Source organism: Hippopotamus amphibius, chromosome 9 (genome assembly GCF_030028045.1).
Source record: "Hippopotamus amphibius kiboko isolate mHipAmp2 chromosome 9, mHipAmp2.hap2, whole genome shotgun sequence".
In the NCBI taxonomy this organism is placed as follows: Eukaryota; Metazoa; Chordata; class Mammalia; order Artiodactyla; family Hippopotamidae; genus Hippopotamus; species Hippopotamus amphibius.
In genome coordinates, this window is record NC_080194.1 from 97,422,974 (window position 1) to 97,444,825 (window position 21,852).

Consider the following 21,852-nt stretch of genomic DNA (forward strand, 5'->3'; position numbering starts at 1 on the left):
CTTCTCCACTAAGCTTTTCCAAACCTTACCTCCCCATAATAACATTTTCCCTTCTCTAAATCAATATTTACTGATTTGGTATTTAAAATCAAGACACAAAATGTAAGAACAGGCAGAAGCAACTTAAGAAAACATCTGTCCAACACTCATTTTGGAGAACAAAGGCTCCGAGATGAAGGTGACACAACTGAGCAGTAATGGCACTCAGACTAGAACTCAAGCCTCAAATTTTCCATGGTACTCAATTCTAAAAACATTTCCCAATGTCCACTGTGTAAGATATTGTAAAATTTTAGCAGTTTCTACCAATATACCATTCATTTAAGCAACGAAAATTACTGAGTACTATTTATCAGCTACTCTCCTTAGAGTAATTGTGCCCACAAGATATCAGGGTAGTGAGAAAACAAAAAGGTAAAGTAATAATTACAATATAGCTTGATGAGGTCTCTGATAGCAGGTTCTAGGGAGACTTAGAAGAAATAATGTATACCCTATCTTTGGTCCTTCACTCATCTACTCACTCACTCATTCACTAAATAGACAGACTGTAGGCAGATAGAATTCTCACCTTCCTAAGGAGCACATGTAGGGAAAAAAATGTTCTCTTGAAGCAACTCATGAACAACAAACACCTGGAGTGTTCCCGCTACTATAAAAAATGATGTTTTTCTAATATGATATCAGATCTGCATAACATGGTATTAAAAAATCTTGAAATGTATACATTATCTTTTTTTTAAGAGTTTGTGCTTTGGAGTCAGACTGAGTATCATTCAGTTTGCTATTTATTTGCTGAGTGAGCTTAGGCAAGTAGCTTAAATGCAACTCAATTTTAATTTTCTCATCTGTAAAATGGAATAATACTCACCTTGCATGGAAGCTGTGGGAATTGAAACATAAAGTGCCTTGCCAAATTATAGCTATCCTGCCTTTCAAGTAACCAATACAAAATATACACTAATAAGTAACATAAGAATTGTGTTGATAACTAAAACACATTCAAATTTAATCAAGTGGGCATTGTATTATTGTCAAAATTTACCATAAAATTCCTGCAGTTAATAATGCTCCAAAATAAACATGTAATCACCGCACATGTCCTTTTACTATTTTCAGGCAACAACATTCTAAGAATCCATTGTGCACTAGTTGCTATGTGGAGAGAAAAATGAAACCCTATATTTAAGAAGTTTAGAGTACAAATGAGAACACAAGTCAGAACAGTTCTTTTTGCGAAGAAAGCAAATACATTCTTCTGGATTTAGGCATGAGGAAAAGATACCAGAGATGAAAAATATAGTTCGACTTAAGCAGATAAATTTAGTGATCAGAACAAAACAGGATTATTAAGGAAAAACAGTATACGAGAGAGGCTTTACAGAGTCATATATCCTTTTCATGTTGATTATTTAACAGGGTTTAACACGTGTGATAATTCTTCAGTCCTCTGAGTTTAAATTGTTCAGGTAGCCAAAAGGTCTGGAAACATAGACAAATACACATAAGCAGTTTACTGACCTTCCACGGTTTTTCAATGAGTTATTCCTCACTAGCAGTTCATAGTTCAACAAGCTGTGCAAATCTGCAATGATCACTGTGCACTAAAGCAGCATTCCCATAGTCCTTGTACATCCATTTACAATGCCTTGCCTCAGATGATTTATGTCTAATTCTCACTGAATAAACTTGCACCTTCAGCATATCCTAAAAGAAGTGATAAAGGGAGCTCAATCTACTTAAAAAATACTATGTTGTTTATGTTTCCAGCCTTTGTGATCACCTGTATTTTATTTTCTGTAAGATTCACCTACTGTAAGACTTAAAAACATTTTTGCCATTTATATTATACCAAGAAAAAAAAATGAATCCTAAAAATAAGATAATGGAAAAACAAAAACAGGTTTCTTTTGCTTTCAAATAATTCTACACCAAAACATTTTGCTGAAATGATTTTAATCTATCGATGAAAGACTCTTTTAATGATACTCAGAATACATTACAAATTTGGTTTTAAAACAGATTTGCGTTTACAGGTCTTACAATGATTCCAATAAATCAAGTGCTCCAGAACACAATATGGAGATGCAACAATTATGTGATGACTTCTTAATTGTCCAAGGGGATAAAGATCTTCAAATACAGAAAGAAATTAAATCATTCTACAGTATTAACCTCTAAGAGTTATTCTCCTTTATAGACTACAATATTATTGTCAGTTTCATACACTTTTACTTTATAAAGAACTCCCACAGGAAGAAATTTCTGGAGGTTTTCCCAGATATATACAGCTACATTTTCTGTCGTGCTGTAGAAGAAAAGGAAAGAAGATCAAAAGGCAAATCAGCAAAACTTCATGTTTAATACTTACAGAGAACAGAAATTCTAGTTTTAAAAGATATTACACTAAAACTTTAGAAATCACACAATAATCAAGTAAAATGTTAAAATCAATTCTTCTTTCTTACTATTTATATAAAGTAAAATAGGGACTTCCCTGGTTGCGCAGTGATTAAGAATCAGGGGACACAGGTTCAATCCCTGGGCCGGGAAGATCCCACATGCCACAGAGCAGCTAAGCCCGTGCACCACAACTACTGAGCTTGTGCTCTAGAGCCCGTGTGCCACAACTACTGATGCCCACACACCTAGAGCCTGTGCTCCACAACAAGAGAAGACACCCCAATGACAAGCCCGTGCACCACAATGAAGAGCAGCCGCTGCTCGCCACAACTAGAGAAAGCCCGTGCACAGCAACAAAGACCGAGTGGAGTGGAGTGGAGAATGGAATGGAATAAAATAAAAATTAAAAAAATAAAGTTAAGGGACTTCCCTGGTGGCACAGTGGTTAAGAATCTGCCTGCCAATGCAGGGGACAGAGGTTTGATCCCTGCCCCAGGAAGATACTACATGCCTCAGAGCAACTATTGAGCCTGCCCTCCAGAGCCAGCAGGCCACAATTCAGCCCACATGCCACAACTGCTGAAGCCCCCGCACCTAGAGCCCGTGCTCCACAACAAGAGAAGCCACCACAATGAGGAGCCCACACACCACAACAAAAAGGAGGCCCCGCTTGCTGCAACCAGAGAAAGCCCATGTACAGCAATAAAGACCCAACACAGCCAATAAAATTAATTTTTTAAAAAAGTAAAATAGTCATTCACCTTACAACATCTGCAAAATACGGCACATCCAGATCCAGATTCTTATGATCAAGGGGTTTCATAATTGCCTCCTACAGACAAAACAAAGGAAAAACAACACTGATTCCATTTATGACTCATATTACAAAGTGCTCTACCTTTGCCTCTAAACCTTACCTAATCAGTTATTTACTCACTAAGTCAACACTTGTAAGTACTCTGTGTCTTACAAAACAATCTCAGAAAGTTTAAAGCTGTAAAATAAAGTAAGGCCTAGCTCTCCATAATGACTGGACATCCTCATTACTGAATGCAAAGAGGTAAGAAACCAAAAAATAGAGAATTCACTGGTACTTTCTCATAACAAGCCATTGTGATTCAGCATTTAGTTTAATATTTCTTGGATTCTGTCCAAAATGTTATTAGAAATACTTCTAACAGTCTCACTTTCGGCACAATGCCACAATATAATTAGGACAAATATCCAATGAGTATTACATTTTATAGAGCAGATTAAGACTGAAATTATGTAAGGAGTTCTAAATTTCTGCTGTAAGGAGTAATTTAAGAATGATCTTGGGTTTTCAGAAGAAAAAATTAAAACATGTAAAGACTATTGCTTCCTAACACTTGTACTGGAATATTAAACATAATGTTTTTCTTTGTCAATGGCAAGAATCGTAACTGCCTCATTCTTTGTAAATTTTTACTTTTAGCTATTGTAAAAAATCTAAGCAATGCAAAATATGCAATATACTAGTGAATACAACAAAAAAGAAACAGACTCACAGATGAAGAGAACTAGTGGTTACCAGTGGGGAGAGGGAAGGGAGGAGGGACAGTAAAGGGGTAGGAGATTAAGAGGTACAAACTACTATGTATAAAATAAGTTATAAGGATATATTGTACAACAGGGAATACAGCCAATATTTATAATAACTATAAATGGTCAATCACTATACTGTACAACTGTAACATATAATAATGCTCATCAACTATATGTCAATAAAAAAAGCATTTGTGAAACAACCTGCTTCCATATGGTATGGTTCCAAGAAGGGTACATTAATAACAATAATAGCAATCATTTTTTGAGCCAAATCAGAATCACATAAAAAAAGTAAATCCTAAACCAAACAACCTTTAAAATAAATCAAATGATATCCACCTGGATACCAAGAAAATAAATCTTTGTTTTAATCTTTGTTTTAACTGAAAATTCCAGTTCAGGTCTCAACTTTTCCATTGAAGCCTCTTCTACAGGGCTCCTTCTAATTTGATTCTGTATGCCATGATGAGCCACTTTTACTGATGTAAAAGTGCTACAGTGTGTGGTGTGTGGTATCCTTCAGGTACGCAAAGATAGGGAAAATGTTAGAGAACCTCTCCTCTAGTATTTAACTGTATGCCTGCTTGGCATATCTCTTATTTTTCATGCTGTTGTCTTGTATTATACAAAGCTTTGTGTATATATATGTTTTATGTCACCAGCAAATGCAAGCACTCTGTCTTTATAGCCTTCCTAAAGTATTCTGAGCACAGTACTGTCTGTTCATTCACTCATTCTCCTAGTCATTTATTCAAGCAACACTTATTGAGCACTTACTATTCTTTACTTGCTATAAAAAGTCATGTGAGCACTCTGTGGCTAACAACTATGTCTCATTCATCATTGGATTCCCAGTACTCAGCTCAAAGACTGATGCAAAGCAGGCAAACTTGTTGAATATATGGGAGAAAAGTAACGTGAAAGAAGTAACGATTATTAATAGCATTTTTATGAAATAAATGTCAAATTTTAGAATAAAAGTAAGGAGCAAAGCTGAAGCAAAATAAACAGGTGAAATGATGGCATAATAAAAACTAAGCTGGATGGAAGGAAATCTAATCCCAACCCTGTAAAGGACTAGCTGCATGACCTAGGGCAAGTCAGATGGTTAACTGCCCAGCATCTCTCAACCTGTGGAATGAAGAAGTTGGCTTAGATGACCTCTGAAGTCTCTCACAATCCAAGAATTCTGTAATGATATAATCAGTAACTCTTTTACTGTACAACTTCTTTTTTGTCATCCCTATGATGACCTGCCCCAGTGAGTTTATAATAAAGCGAGAGTGAATAAAACAGGGTAGTATTAAAATCTGTGATCAAAGGTGTAAGAAGAACTCATAGAAGAAATACAAAGTTTCAAGGAGAAAGCTGTATCTTAAAAGAAGGGCAGAATTTGTTAACCAGAGGAAATCAGGATATGCCAACAAAAAATACAAGATGAGCACCCTACACTTATTCCTATCACTGTAAGACAACCATGACTAATTTCCAAACACCTTTAGGAGAACACTGAGAGGAGTTCCTCCAACTACTACCCCACTCCCACACCCAATTCCACTTGCCAGGTCACAGGACCTCTGATAATATTTGGTTGGGGAAATGAAAAGGCAGCCATCCAATATTATATTCAGAAAACAGCACAAAATAAGCATCCAACATGCCTTTACCTCCATGTACTCTTTGAGGTCAGTCAAATTCATAACCATTCCTGTAACAGGATCAATCTAAAGAATAAACAAAGGTGAATATTACTATAATATGGTCTTCATATTTAAACCTCTGGTAAATTATTAAAGGCTAAACAATGTGCAGAAATTGTGCCCACATCTGCCTTCATCCTTAAGACAACCCATCTCAGCATGGAAGAACCAAGTACTCTAGGCATCTTTTTCATTGTACTGCTCTTCTACCTGTCCACATACAGCACATACAGATGACACTGTGGGAAAAGAAAGGCCTGAAATGGCACCAGCTCACCATACACAGAGACCAACGGTGAAGCAATACTGATTTAAACAGAGTTTTTCAACACAGATCCATCACGTTGGCTGAAAGAGGACCCAGCAATCTGCACAAACCACACAGACGATTTCAGCACGTACCTCTCCATGTACTGTCACCACAACTATGGGGAAGAAAACAAAACACCAAAAAACCAACATGACTTTCAACAGATTAACATCCAAACACAAATTAGTGACACAAATTAAGTATTAGATCTTGCCCCACCAAGTTATATTTTCCCCCAAACATCTTTTAGTTAAGATCTTTCTGTCAACTATAGCAAGACTCAACCTAGGCAGAGGAACTTAGAAGTTTCAGCCAAGGCCAAACAAGGTATAAATTCTGCTTATGATGCACTTGGAAGGAATCTCCACTAGGTAGGATCAAGATGCTGCTTAATCACTGCCTGTAAACTTAGAAAATGTACAGGAAGAAATCCAACTACACACTGAGTTGGTCCAAGTACCTTTCTGAGCAAATAAAACTACTACTGGGCCTAAAATTCTTATTCCTTTATCACGTAAATGTCAACACAGTTTATAGTAATGCTTTGCAAATTAACAAGTACTTGTATGAAACTTTTGAAAAATCTTGATGATCAGAGTGCTTTACAAATCAATGACTTCTAAATATTTTTTCAGCTTCATACAAACACCATTAGGTATTACGTAATAAGTGAGCAAACTGAGAATGAGAGACACCACAGGTTCAAGAAAGAGGCAGTAACTAAAGTAGAAATTCCAATCTTCTGACAACTCTTCTGGTCTTTTTACTCCATCATACCACATGCTGCGATACTCAATGACTTAAAAAGCTGTTTTTATGAGATATCATCTGTATCTCAAATAATCAAGTCTCTTGTCCTTGCATAAATTAGTTACTTTCTTGGAACACTGCTGTCAAAGTTTTAGACCCAACCTATCTTCCTGCCATACAGCATATCCTGAGCTAATATTCTCCTTTTGTCAGTCATTATTTACTAAATGAATACAACCTAATTTTAACATTGGCCTCAGCAATACCTAATTAGAAGGAAATATGGTGCCAAAAGAATGGCATGTACTTTAAGGCCAAGGAAAAAAATTATTTAAACCATTCATTGTTTTGAACTATATGTAACAGCAGACAATTGCAAAGTAAAACTTAAGATACATCCAACTAAGGAAGCAGATGTTTTCATCTTGAACTTCCATTTAAATTTCTCATTCAAGGCTCAAAGCATTCATGCTCTTCCCATAAGGTTTCTTACTCGTTAAGACTGTATCTGCCGAACATTTTTTCATCATTATTGAAAGTGCTAAAATGTCACCAGTTTTTCGCTCACCTTTATAATTGTGCCCATGGCCATTTGGGTTGTTGCATTTCCCGAACAGTCTCAAGTTTTCTTCATTACTCAGAGATTTGCTGACAAAAAAAAAAGGCAACATGATACATGTTCAGATATCTTCTCTGTTCCCTACACTTATTGTTTGCTCTAGCCTTTGAAGAACTTTACAACTTATCATTCTTTAGCTCATCAAATGGAGAGCCATAAAACAATCTGATTTCATTACTCAATTTTATGTCAGGAACCAGTCAGTGTATGCCCCCTAATTAGACTACTATACCATACAAATTAGCATAAGTAAATTCAACATCCTTGTTCCACAGCAAGATTTCAACAACTAATCTGCTCAAGGCCCTTCCATTTTACAACTCAACATTTACTGAGTACCTACTACACACTAGGCACGAGCTGAATGAAACAAGGGCACGTGGTGATTAAAAAAAAAAAAAAAAGATGTTTGTCCTCTAGTGGCTTAAAATCTCATTCCCCCTGTAAAATAATTACATGGTCTGGTACATCTTCTCTTTAAAATCTTGCTTTTGGACGTCCCTGGTGGCACAGTGGCTGAGAGGCTGCCTGCCAATGCAGGAGACACAGGTTTGATCCCTGCTCCAGGAAGATCCCACATGCGTGGAGCAGCTGGGCCAGTGCACCACAACTGTTGAGCCTGTGCTCTGGAGCCCGTGGGCCACAACTATTGAGCCCATGTGCCACAACTACTGCAGCCCACGCGCCTGGAGCCTGTGCTCTGCAACGGGAGAAGCCACCACACCGAGGAGCCCGCGCATCGCAGTGAGGAGTGGCCCCCGCTCGCCACAGCTAGAGGGAGCCCGTGTGCAACAACGAAGATCTGCCGCAGCCAATAAATAAATAAAAATTTTTTTTAAAAAGTGCTTTAAAAAAAAAATCTTGCTTTATTATCTCTCAGCTATTGCCCACTGATAACTTCACCCATCCACTGCAAAGTATTCAAATCAGGTTAAATTTTAAAATTACAGTACTGAGCCGCTGTTCCAGGCAGAGAACCATTTTCTTAATGGATTTTTATACCTATACCTGTTCAAATCAACTGTGCATCTTCAGAGCGGCCTTACCACTCTCATATCTTTGAGCTTCCTATTAAAGAACCCCTTTCTTTTTGAGACTGTCTTTCTTATTTTCCTCACTTTCTTCTGCTCATCTACTTCTTACATTCAGAGTACTACAGTTCACAAAGCTTTTGCACAAAATTACCTCACTACCCTCCACAAACCTGGCCAGTTTGTACACCCCAGACAGAAAACTGTGTCAGGTCTTGACCACTGCTGCATGCCTGTTACCTAGCACAAGACCTGACAACAAATACCGGTCCAGTGAATACACAGGTGAATCCTGTTAGGCAGAAATTACTATCCTCATTTTACATACGCGGAAACAAATGCTCAGAGAGCGGAGCTTGCTAATGAGCGGCAAAACCCTCCTCAGAATCAGCTCCTCAGTGCGATCAAGCAGTCTGAGTACTCGGGTTCAAATCCCAACTATGCTGCTTGTTCTCAGGCAACTGAACATCTCGGTTCTTTTTGCTCTTCAGTACAAAGCGGACAAAACTCGCCTCGCTGTTTATTAGCTATGGTAGCTAACAGGTGCTGAGTGTTTACCATGCGCCGGCACTGTGTAACCTGGGCGAGTTCCACACCTGCGAACGTCACAGAGACCCTCAGGAGCCTGGCCAACGCCGGTCACCACTGTTATGACGTCACCAACGAGGCCGGCGGCCGCGGGAGGGGCCCGCGCGCCCCGCCCACTCACCAGCGGGCACCCCTCCCCTCCAGCACCCGGGCCTCGCAGGCCCTGCCCCCAGCACTGTCACCCCACCTGTGGAGCCGATGGGTCGCGCTGAAGGACGCCAGGCGGGAAACTCGCGCCCGCCGGCGAGGGCCGGAACCTGCCGCGCTCATGGTTTTGTGGGCCCACGCCCCCGCCACCGCATCCCGCCCTCGGCTCGCCGCCAGGCTGGGAGAAGTGGAGCCTCCCTCCGCGGCTGCGCAGTGAGGACGGCGCCCGGCAGGGCGCTCTCTGCTTCACCCTGCGACGCGGCTCCCCCTGCCGGCCTGGAGGCCGTAACAGACGTTCCTTACTATCTCAGTCTCTTGGATGGCAAGCGCTCGGAGAGAGCTGGGCGTGCCTGAGAGCGGTCAAATAAGAGGGGTGGGGTCTTAGGGTCCTTCATTTTTCTGTCCGCTCAATGAGGTCCCTCCCACTCCCTTCTAGAAAGCCCTGGCTTACAGTAAAAACCTCCAGTTGCTGCTTACTCTGAGATGAGTCCCAGTACCAGTCTATTTATAGCTTAAAGGTAGCAGAAATTTGAGTGCACGTGTGGGACCACGTGGCTTTCAGAAATGATACTACCTTGGGACGACTTCTTAAGATTCTTACAAAGGGAAGCTCTCAAGATGTCCTTATCATCCACAGCCATTTATCATTTTGGGTTGCCACAATGTAAACACATGCATCCATGAATACACACACACATTAGCTACTCTCCGTCCAATGTAGATGCCTCCAGAGTGAAAGGATCTTGTTTCCTCGCCATCTACTCGTAAGCAGGGGCCAAACTACTTAGAGTTCCCAGTATGCACCAGGTCATTTCTTGCCTACATTCATTCTTTCATTAAATAGTTACTGAATACCTACTGTGGCTGGCACTGGAAACAATGGATAAAATAATGGGTGTGAAGGAAATTATAAGCCCCAATGATGGTTTCTCTCAAATGTCTCCTGTCTCTAGCTATAAATGCTGTTTGTTCTGCATTACATTATTAATGTAGCAAAAATTCCTGACACGTTTTCAGATATTTTTCTCCTTTCCCTTATTGGGCTGTAAAGAAAGAACTTTAAATAATTACAAACCAGAGATTTATGAGATAAGAGACTAAAAATCTACTTCAGTCCTCTCACTTTACAGATAAGAAACCACAGGCCCAGATAAGTGAATTACTTACCCCAGATCACTTATCAGCAGTGCTTCCCAGGCACTGACTGATCAGGCATCAGAGATAAATACTCTAACCATCAATGGTTACACAAACACTTCACTTGTTCCTAATACATTTTACAAGTTTAAAGAATCAAAATAAAAGGTAAAAGGTAGACAGAATTTCCGAGAAATTGTTTTACTTATTTGCTTTAATAAAATATCACTGCATTTGCAGAGTTCTTGCTCTATTTTATTAAAGCTAATCCTATATAAAGGTACTCACCAAATTCACCTTCAGTCATCCTGTTACAAATTGAATTGTGTACCCCCCAAAAGTTAAATGTGTTGAAGTCCCAACCCCCAGTACCTCAGAATATGACTTTATCTGGAAAAAGTGACTTTGCAGATGTAATTGAGATAAGGTCACTAGGGTGCACCCTAATCCCTTTTCCCCTCACTTGTGCAACACATACTTCCTTTCCCTGAGTCTCTGGACACTGTCCACCATTGAGTTGGACTTAGGGAAAGGAAGAGGCCCTGCCTAGGCTTTGAGCCTCAGTCACATGCTCATTTAATTTCCAGAACTTTCTGCATTGGATTAACAGGCATATACACTTAGATTATAAAATGTGGTTGATCCTCTTTTGTTTTCTCCTTCAAGAACCATATAGAATGCAGGGCCAAGGCAGAATTCAGGCATCCTTGAGCCAAAATCTTATTTTTTATACTGCTAACCTTTATATGTTTGAGCTTCACTTTTTTGTGTAGTAGGACAGGTTTACAAACAGAAGACATGATCAGATAGATCTATGTACTTTCAGATGTCAACTGGAGTCTTCTTCACCCTTCAAATCCAAATAAGATCTGGATCAAACTTCCGTGTCTTATCTGGGAGAGTACAATGCCTTTTTCGAAGACCTCTGTGAAATATGAAGGGATTTATGTTCTTATGGTTATCTCAGCCTCTAAGCTCCCACATATGCTATATTAGTTCTGTTTAGGCATCTTCTTGCCATTCTGTACCTATTGCTATTGAAAACTTAGAACTTTTATTTTATTGCCACAATGCAAACGAACATGCGGCATTTGTTTCTGGCATTTGCTAAAGTGAATACGGTCTGTGATGTTTATAATAACTCTCAAGGAAAACTGAGAAGAAACTGACCATGCTGATCCAGGACTGTGCAGTGAAGCCCAAGGATTTCACACTGCCCCAATCGACATGTCTGTGGGGCTTCTCCAGCAACACTCAACAGGCACACAGAGCATGCACAGCTTAACTGGCCTGGCCTGGAGTATAAGTGAAGGAAAAGGGAACAAGGTATTTTGACGTGTGGTATAAGTGACAGATCTAAGCTGATTTGGGCTGTTGGTAAAAACGGATAGGGTTTAGACATGCGAAGATTATATGGTCTCTAGTGCCACCTGTTGCCCAACTAAATGAAGAACTACCATCTTTTCATCAATCTCTGAAGAACTAGACATATGGAGACTAGAAAAAATACCTGATTTTAATAACATCCCTCAAAACAACAGCCTCCCAAGGCTGATCTGGGGGTGGGGCAGGAGGTGGTAGTGGGTGGTTCAACTGCAGTGGCATCTGCTGTGGACAGTAGAGAAACAGCCAGCTTAGGAGGAGCCTCCAAGCGTGATATCCTCCATGAGTACCTTAGGACCAGTAGCAACAGGCAGGCTGTAATGGAAAAAACAAGGAGCTTTTCAGAGCTATATTCACATTCTACCAGCTATGGTTATCTGTATCTCTTCTCCCACATGTGGGAACCTCTGTCACCCACCCATCTGGAGGTGATAATGACCCTGGTCTAGTTTTTCTTTCATGTATTCTTAGTACCTATAAGATATATTCAGTAAATATAAAGTTAACTCTCTTCAAAATGTTGTATCAACGCTTGCTTAATGTTTTCAAGGAAGATCCCTAAGAAGATATAAAACCATAATTATCTCATGAATTCCATTTTTAGTAGAAATTTTATAAACAGGTGTCTACAGTTTGGGAGGTAAAATGCACCTTTGCTCTCTCTTTTGTACAGAGCACATTCATTTAACACCCAGTTCCCAGACCTTGTAGCTGTTCCATCAGATGGTCACGAAGGTGCCATGGAACCCATAAGGCATTTGCACTGGCACCTCTGCTCGGCCCAGTTCTTCAAAGTTCTTGGCATCCAAGACTAGGAGAAAATTTCTTTCATTCTAGAAAAGGAAAGACAGTACTGAAAATTCTTTTTTTTCTATCATTAATCTGTTTCCTGACAAGAGGGAAGACTGCAGTATCAAGCAGTATCAGCAGTATTTCATCTTGTGGAACTGAAAACCACAGCCACAGAAAGATAGAGAAAATGAAAAAGCAGAGGACTTTGTACCAGATGAAGGGACAGGACAAAACCCTAGAAAAACAACTAAATGAAGATGAGATAGGCACCCTTACAGAAAAAGAATTCAGAATAATGATGGTGAAGATGATCCAGGACTTTGAAAAAAGACTGGATGCAAAGATCGAAAAGTTTACCAAAGACCTAGAAGAATTAAAGAACAAACAAACAGAGATATGCAACACAATAACCGAAATGAAAAATACACTAGAAGGAACTAATAGCAGATTAACTGAGGCAGAAGGGCAAATAAGTGACCTGGAAGACAGAATGGTGATAATCACTGATGTGGAAAAGAATAAAGAAAAAAGAATGAAAGGAACTGAAGACAGCTTAAGAGACCTCTGGGACAACATTAAACACACCAACATTTGCATTATAGGGGTCCCAGAAGGAGAAGAGAGAGAGAAAGGACCTGAAAAAACACTGGAAGAAATTCTAGTTGAAAACTTCTCTAACATGGGAAAGGAAAGAGCTACCCAAGTCCAGGAAGTGCAGAGAGTCCCAGGCAGGATAAATCCAAGGAGAAACATGCCAAGATACATAGTAGTCAAATTGACAAAAATTAAAGACAGAGAAAAGTTATGAAAAGCAACAAGGGAAAAATGACAAATAACATACAAGGGAACTCCCATCAGGTTAACAGCTGATCTCTCAGCAGAAACTCTGCAAGCCAGAAGGGATTGGCACAATATATTTAAAGTGATGAAAGGGAAGAACCTACAACCAAGAATACTCTACCCAGCAAGGATCTCATTCAGATTCAACAGAGAAATCAAAAGCTTTACAGACAAGCAACAGCTAAGAGAATTCAGCACCACCAAACCAGCCCCACAACAAATGCTAAAGGAACTTCTCTAAGCGGGAAACATAAGAGAAGAAAAGGACCTACAAAAACAAAAACAAAACAATTAAGAAGATGGTAATAGCAACATACATATCAATAATTACCTCGAATGTAAATGGACTAAATGCACCAACCAAAAAACACCACTAGGTGAATGGATACAAAAACAAGACCCATATATATGCTGTCTACAAGGGATGCACTTCAGACCTAGGGACACATACAGAGGGACACATACAGACAGAAAGTGAGGGGATGGAAAAAGATATTCCATGCAGATGGAAATCAAAAGAAAGCTGGAGTAGCAATACTCATATCAGATAAAATAGACTTTAAAATAAAAAATGTTACAAGAGACAAGGAAGGACATTACATAAAGATCAAGGGATCAATCCAAGAAGAGGAGATAATTATAAATATATATGCACCCAATATAGGAGCACCTCAATACGTAAGGCAAATGCTAACAACTATGAAAGAGGAAATGCAAGGCAGAAATAGAGACACAGATGTAGAGAACAAACATATGGACACCAAGTGGGGAAAGCGGGGAGGGTTGGGGGGGAATGAATTGGGAAATTGGGATACCAAATTGTACACTCTAAATATATGCTGTTTATTGTCTGTTAACTGAATCTCAATAAAAGTTCTTAAAAAAAAATCTGTTTCCTCCAGTGGGCTGTGAAATTCCTAAGGGAGAGACCACATCTTACTCATCTTCATATCCATCCTCAGCACCTAGCACAGTGCCCTGCCTAATCAGTCACTAAATGTTTGCAGAATGCTGAACTGAACAGAAAAGGAAATTATGGCTGAAGAAGCTCATACCTAAAGCAAAGAAACTAAGTTCTTTATATCAGTCACCTTCACTGGGTCTCTTTGGGTTTAAGGATCTTTTTACCTGCCCCTTTGCAATCTCCTAAGAGATATAAAAATTCTTTCTTCTAAAATAAAATGCCTCCATTTTTTGTTACTTTGGGGCTATTCAGAAGGTAGCATTGCAAGGCAGACTGAGATTTGCCCTGGTCTAATTATAGGAGTGGCAAGTACCTGGCATGAGGACTAAGTCCTCCTAAGCCCATGACAGGCATTACTAATTGTTCACAGCACTTTTCTCACCAAAGCCTTAAAAAGCCTCAGAAGCCTACACACCAGGTAGCCAGTAATAACTAATCAAAGCTAGTACTCAAAGTGAACTTATTGCCACAAGACTGCCCTAGACAAGAAGTTATATATCAACATTATTGGGACTTCCCTGGGGGTCCAGTGGTTAAGACTCCGCACTCCCAATGCAGGGCACCCAGGTTCAATCCCTGGTCAGGCAACTAAAAGCCCGCATGCCACAACTAAAAGAGCCCACAAGGCACAACTAAAGATCCCACGTGCCAAAACTAAAGATCCCGTGTGCCACGATTAAGACCCAGCACAGCCAAATAAAAAAATTTTTTTTAAAAGATATCAACATTATTGAGACACTCATTTGGGGCCTATCACATTAGATTTTAGGGTCACTATTTTAATTTTTAGGTTTTGTGGGGTATTTTAGATTTTTTTTTAATATTTACTTATATTTATTTTGGCTACACCAGGTCTTAGCTGTGTCATGCAGACTCCCTTTTTTTTTTTCTTTTTTTTCCAGATCTTTATTGGAGCATAATTGCTTTACAACGTTGCGTTAATTTCTGCTGTATGGCAAAGTGAATCAGCTGTATTTATACATATATCCCCATATCCCCTCCCTCTTGAGCTTCCCTCCCACCCTCCTTATCCCGTCCCTCTAGATCATCACCAGTCATTCAGTTGATCTCCCTGTGCTATGCAGCAGCTTCCCACTAGCCATCTATTTTACATTTGGTAGTGTGTACATATCAATGCTACACTCTCCCTTGTCCCAGTATCCCTCCACCCCCACCCCACCCCCCCGCCCGGTGTCCTCAAGTCCGTTCTCTACACCTGCATCTATAGTCCTGCACTGCCACTAGGTTTATCAGTACCAATTTTTTAGATTCCATATGTATGGGTTAGCATACACTATTTGTTTTTCTATTTCTGGCTTACTTCACTCTGTATGACAGACTCTAGGTCTATCCACCTCACTACAAATAACTCAGTTTCATTCCTTCTTATGGCTGAGTAATATTCCATCACATACGTGTGCCACATCTTCTTTATCCATTCATCTGTTGATGGGTATTTGGGTTGCTTCCATGTTCTGGCTATTGTAAATAGTGCTGCAATGGACATTGTGGTACATGTTTCTTTTTGGATTACGGTTTTCTCAGGGTATATGCCCAGGAGTGGGATTGCTGGGTCATATGGGAGTTCTATTTTTAGTTTTTTAAGGAACCTCCATACTGTTCTGCATAGTGGCTGTATCACTTTACACTCCCACCAATAGTGCAGGAGGGTTCCCTTTTCTCCATACCCTCTCCAGCATTTACTGTTTGCAGATTTTATGATGAAGGCCATTCTGACAGATGTGAGGTGACACCTCATTGTGGTTTTGACTTGCATTTCTCTAATGATTAGTGATGTTGAGCATCTTTTCCTGTGTTTGTTGGCCATCTGTATGTCTTCTTTAGAGAAATGTTTATTTAGGTCTTCTGCCCATTTTTGGATTGGGTTCTTTGGTTTTTTTTGTATTGAGCGTCATGCAGACTCTTTAGCTGCAGCATGCGAACTCAGTTGTGGCATGCATGTGGGATCTAGTTCCCTGACAAGGGATTGAACCCAGGGCCCCTGTGTTGGCAGTGTGGTGTCGTACCCACTGGACCACCAGGGAAGTCTCTTGGGTCACTCAATTTAAATTGGCAGCACAGATGGTGCTATGAAATATTAGACAAGGATTCAGCAGATTAGGATTTAAATACTGGCGTTACCACTATGAGATCTTATGCAAGTCTCTTTCAACTTCCTTAGGTTACAAATTCCGCATGTGTAAAGTGGTACTCTACAAAGTTGTTTTGATGATTAAATAAAAGAATATGTATGAAAGTAGTCTGTAAATAAATTCCTATGCAAATGTAAATTATTATTATGGTTCTACAAATAGAACTTTAAAACAGTAATAAAGTACCGATTATGATAAAAAGGGTACCTAAATAATAAGGAGAGGAAGAAAAGGGAGAAGATGACAAATTGCAATCAAAATAAACCATCAACAGCATCACTAAATATAACCCTCAAAAGGCCCAGTGCTACTTATCTTTCTGACAAGTGACATAAATACATTTACCTGGTTGGGGGTGATCACCACAGAAAGAATAACCCCAGCATCTTCTTCATTGGCTCCTGGTACTGGAACAAAAACAGGTTCTGAGGGATAAAAGCCATCTTCTCTCCAAACCTGCAAGTCCCCAAAAAAGTATTTGATAAAAGATTGGTTATGAGTGGGAAGCATTCTACAGTTTTTGTCAGCCCCAGCATGAATTTGGCTGTCAATACAACAGTCCAACAGTAGAAGAATCAGGCTTACTGGCTTGAATATAGGAGAGGGAGCTTTCGCAGCTACAGATTCCATCATCATTGAACACAATTGGTGTAATTATAGTTTCCCATCAACCTGTAATAGAGGTGTCCCATGATTTCTCTCAAAATACCATCAAGCACAGAATTATTTCTCTGGGCTTGTGGTTCATTCAGATTCCCTAGAGGAAACATACTCCTAATCTACATGATTCCATGGTTCTCAGATTTAATAAAAGTGGCTGAGCTGCTTAAAGATTTTAAAATATCAAGACCTACCTTAAACAAAATAGGAATTAATTCAAAGGGCAGAATAGGTCTTTTAAGAGTTCAGAAAAGGAAAGCAAATTTCATTACCGTCAGTGTCTTGTTCACCACGTCAACCTTGATCAGAGAATCGCCCACCAAATGGCGAAAGCCACAGCCATAGAAGAACTGATACTTTTTGGCACTGAATTGGCCATAGTTGATCTGGGGAAATTCAACACCTCCTTCTTCTTCTAGGTCCTCAGGATACAGATTTTCATAAGAGCACCAAATCTAAAAAAGGGCACAAAGGGATTTGTAGTGATTGCTTAATTCTTACTTTCTTCAGTGTAGGTCAGCGGGCAGCTAACATCCTATAAAAGAATTTGTGACAGGGCTTGAAAACTGAGGTTCTATGTCATTTTTTATATTGTTCCTCTTTTCATCACATGTGTGAACACATAAAAGATTATCTGGTTTTGTGACTAAGATGTCAATGGCATAGGAGGTAGAAGTGGGCCTTTATTTTACTAAAGCTGAGACACTGATAGCTACACAATGATATGTAAGTGCAAATTATCTAAAAGGTAGGAATGATCAATTCCTACCTCAAATACTTAGACATTCCACAACCATTAGAAAGTTGTGTATATTTGTTTCAAAACACAAAAGGGATAGGTAAATACAGTGCTCACTCCCACCCAGAATTCTTTTGCAAGCCATGCTCTAGGACCTCACCCTGCTCAGCTAAATGTTATAAAACTTACTGGGCACCTCTCATTGTAGAGAATAGCCACACTACATAGCCACACCACTTTACTAGTGAATGAAGAAACACGATTGAGGACCAAAGTCTTAGTCTTATATTCATGCATAGCATACCTTTCCATCAGCCTGTTTCACAGCACTGGCTGAAGAATAGGACAACGGGCTGAGGTTCTCTCCCACAGGGGCATTCAAGCTGACATGTAAGGGCAAAACAAACCTTCGAGGGAAAGATCTGGCTACTGAATTATAGACCTGTTCAGGAGAGAGAAATACACAGCTGCGAAAATTGTCATTCATAGAATAACAGCATGTGCCAATAACTGAGATCCAGTCAACATTACTGGCATTTCTAAGTAATTGCATAAGTGATCATTTTCATTCATTCATTTACTCAGCAAATATCAGTTAAGTACCTACTATAGGCCAAGCTCTGTTTTAGACACTGGGAATATAACAGTGAATAAAACAGTTTCTGGTCCTTTTTTTCTAGTGGAGAAAGAATGATAATAGATAAGAAATAAAATATGTTACTTAAGTAGCATCAAATAAATAAATGATTATATAACTCAAAGTCAGGCAGTAACAAGTGCCACTAAGAAACACACGGAAGGGTGAGGGACTAGAGCATAAAATGGGTGCTTCCTTCCTTAGATTGGTCCGGGAATAACTCTGTGTGGAAATGGGTTACCTTAGCAGGCCTGGGTTACTCAAACCCTGCACGTTCTCAGGAAAGGCCTGTTTTCATGACTGCTCCTGGGCCAGCCCCTGGGAACAGAGCTCTTTGAATGTTCAGTCTGATAAGAGTATTTTTGCAGGCCTGAGGCCTTGAGGCATACTGTACTAATTTCTTCTGACAGTTTACGCTAACGATGTGATTTATAATGAACACCTGCTTCCTCTACGGCGCTCTGGAACTTCAGTAACTGAGGTTACTCATGTAGGGGCTATATGCATATGTGCTGATCCCCAACAAACACCCGGGACAACCAGCTTAGGTGGGCTTCCTTGGCAGGCAACATTTCACACGTGCTGTCACAACGAGTTGCTGGAGGAATAGGCATATCCTGGGAGAGGGCTCTTGGTAGCATGCACCTGGTTTCCTCTAGACTTCAACCCACGCACCTTTCCTTTCTGCTGATTTTTCTGGGACCCATGAGCCCTCCTAATGAATCATCAAAACAAAGAGTGGTTTTGGGGACCCCCAACACAGAATCTCTGCAGAGATGATATTTAAGCAGGAGACCCTAATAAAATAAGTGTATTTTTTCTGACAGTAAGAATGGTTTAAGCACATCTTTCTCTCTTGAAATACTGTAAGATGGGGAACAAATTGCCATTCACCTAGTCCATATTATCTCCATAACATGCAGAAATGTCTTTACTAAGTACACATTTAGTGTTATTTTTAAGCTTAACAAAGAATTAGCTTTTTAAAATTTACTTTTAAATATATTTAAACATTTTTGTCTTTTGCAAAACCAAAGGTGAACAAAAAGGGTTCCAATAATGGTGAATTAGGTAATATGGATCAACTGTTTCACTGAGAACAGATAGAAAAGCTGGACAAAATGTTTAAAACAGCTGTTTGAAGACATTGGTGACCTAAAAAAAGCAATGAAGAACAATGGGGCATAAATATGGAAGGAGAAGGAAACCCACAAACAGAAACCACATACTGGGGGCAAATTTTCCACTAAGGAGATCAGCTGCTTTTAAGAAAAGGCAGCTGAAAGACTGAGAAAATATAAAAGAATTTTTTATTAAACTTTTTAATTTTGAGATTATTGCAGACCCACATGCAGCTGTAAGAAATAATACAGAAAAACAAACAACAGATTTTTAAAATGGGCAAAGGACTAGACTAGACATTTCACCAAGATATACAAATGGCCAATAAGTACCTGAAAAGATACTCAACATTATTAGTCACTAGGGAAATGCAAATCAAAATGACAATGAGATAGTTCTTCACACTCATTAGCATGGCTATTATCAAAAAAAAAAAAACAACAACAACAGAAAATAAGTGTGTTTGTGAAACTGTTAAGAAAGTGGAACACTTGTGCATTGCTGGTGGGAATGTAAAATGGTGCATCTGCTGTTAAAAACAGTTTGGTAGTTCCTGAAACAGTTAGATATAATAGAATTATCATATGATGCAGCAATTCCACTTCTAGGTATATGCCAAAAAAGAATTGAAAACAAGGACTCAAACAGATACTTGTGTTCACAACAGCATTATTCATAATAGCCAAAAGCTGAAAACAATCCAAATGTCCCCAAACAGATGAATAAATGAAGTGTAGTATATACATCAAAGAATATTATTAAACCTTTAAAAGGAATGAGATTCTGATACATGTTACAACATGGATGACCCATGAAAAGATTATGCTAAATGAAATAAGCCAGATGCAAAAGAAAAAATCTTGTATGATTCCACTTATATGTGGTACCTAGAAGAGGCAAATTCATAGAAACAGAAAGTAGAATAAAGGCTACCAAGAGCTGAGGAGAGGGAGGAAATAGGAACCTGTCATGTAATGGGTAGAGAGTTCCTGTCTGGGATGATGAAAAAGTTCTGGAAAGGAATAGTGATGTTGGTGGCACAACATTGTTAGTGTACTTAATGTCACTGAATTATACACCTGAAAATGGTTACAATGGTAAGTTTTGTGTTATGTATATTTTACCACATAAAAAAACAATGCAGAGAGATCCCAGGTATCCTTCATCCCGTCTCACCAATGATGACCTCTTACATAACTACACTAAAATATCACACTGGGAAACTTACGTGGATATTATCCACCAACATTATTCAGATTTCACCAATTTAACATGCATTCATTTGTGTGTGCGTGTGTGTAGTTTTATGCAATTTTATCATATACGAATTCTTATGATCACCACCACACTCAAGATACAGAACAATTTCATCACCACAAGGATCCTTCATGTTAACCTTTTATAAGGATACTGCCACACCAACTTCCCCATCACTGGACTCTAATGAGAAGAGATTTTGATAGTTTTGAGGAGCTAGAGGGACAAAAGTTGTAGTTTAAAGTCTCCAAGAGGGGAAGGCTTGATAAATCTCTAGCTCTTTGGGTCAGGACCCCTTAGGCTATACCCTAGGAGTAAAAATAAACAAAAATAGTCCACCTCTTGCAGTGACTGTATCATGTTTCTAATTATCTCAATCCCTACAACTAGATTAAGAATATATGCAATTGATAATGTATCCTAGCCATCTGCCAGAAGCAAATGAAAATCTTCCCTAGAGGAAGATAACAGAGTCTCAAAATATCCTTCCTACAATTTTTCTAACACAGTATTCTGTATAGAGTAAAAATTAGTCAGCACATGAGACAACAAGGGAGCATGATTTTAAAAAAACAGCAACAGCAACAGATGATAAAAACAGAACCACAAGAGATCCAGATAACAGAGTTATCAGACTTTAACTATTCTGAATATGTTGAAGGAAATTATTTTAAATTTGGATTGTAGCAGAGAACTATAAATTATAAAAGAAAAAGGAATCAAAATTCTAGAACTGAAAAATGCAATGGGTTTAGGAACGTAGTGGCTAGGTTTAACAGGAGAAAACACACAACTGAAGAAAGAATGTTTGAACTGTAAGACAGATAAGAAGAAAATATCCAAAGCAAGATACTTAGAGCAAAGGATGGAAGATACTAAAAAGAACATAAGCAACAGAGGGATAGAGTGAAAAGGGGTAGCATATGTGTACTATAATCCCAGAAAGAAAAGACAGAAAAGACTTACTGGATACAGTATTTGAAGAAATAATGGTGAAATTTTTCAAAACTAATGAAAGACATCAAACCATAGATTCAAGAATCCTTAAGAA

At 39.0% G+C, this 21,852-nt stretch overlaps 2 protein-coding genes across 4 annotated transcripts in view; both read right to left on the bottom strand.

Annotated features, from left to right (window-relative positions):
- Positions 1–1,889: 1,889 nt before the first annotated feature.
- PTS (6-pyruvoyltetrahydropterin synthase) lies at positions 1,890–10,218 on the bottom strand. The gene is made up of 6 exons (XM_057747283.1): positions 9,158–10,218; positions 7,301–7,380; positions 6,075–6,097; positions 5,640–5,696; positions 3,165–3,235; positions 1,890–2,308 (listed from the first exon to the last, which is right to left on the bottom strand). The coding sequence occupies exons 1-6, from the start codon at positions 9,238–9,240 to the stop codon at positions 2,185–2,187; spliced, it is 438 nt and encodes a 145-aa protein (XP_057603266.1). The 5' UTR covers positions 9,241–10,218; the 3' UTR covers positions 1,890–2,184.
- Positions 10,219–11,749: 1,531 nt separating this feature from the next.
- The window catches only part of LOC130861216 (carotenoid-cleaving dioxygenase, mitochondrial), a 62,966-nt gene continuing 52,863 nt past the window's right edge, over positions 11,750–21,852 (bottom strand). For 2 of the 3 annotated variants that reach the window (XM_057749844.1, XM_057749836.1), the window contains 5 exons: positions 18,090–18,227; positions 17,319–17,501; positions 16,732–16,842; positions 12,342–12,470; positions 11,750–11,952 (listed from right to left, as the gene is read on the bottom strand). In XM_057749844.1, coding sequence (XP_057605827.1) covers positions 12,357–12,470; positions 16,732–16,842; positions 17,319–17,501; positions 18,090–18,227 — 546 coding nt within the window. In that variant the 3' untranslated portion in view covers positions 11,750–11,952; positions 12,342–12,356. Of the gene's footprint in view, positions 11,953–12,341; positions 12,471–16,731; positions 16,843–16,971; positions 17,059–17,318; positions 17,502–18,089; positions 18,228–21,852 lie in introns of those variants that run through there. The other variant, XR_009055549.1, reaches the window with a different exon arrangement.

What these genes read in the sequence shown, in the direction of transcription:
- PTS (XM_057747283.1), bottom strand. Translation starts at nt 9,240, where the DNA reads ATGAGCGCGGCAGGTTCCGGCCCTCGCCGGCGGGCGCGAGTTTCCCGC. An exon ending in TGGTGACAGTACATGGAGAG is followed by an intron (nt 5,697 to 6,074) that starts GTACGTGCTGAA and finishes TTTATTCTTTAG; the next exon opens with ATTGATCCTGTTACAGGAAT. An exon ending in ACCTCAAAGAGTACATGGAG is followed by an intron (nt 3,236 to 5,639) that starts GTAAAGGCATGT and finishes TTTTGTCTGTAG; the next exon opens with GAGGCAATTATGAAACCCCT.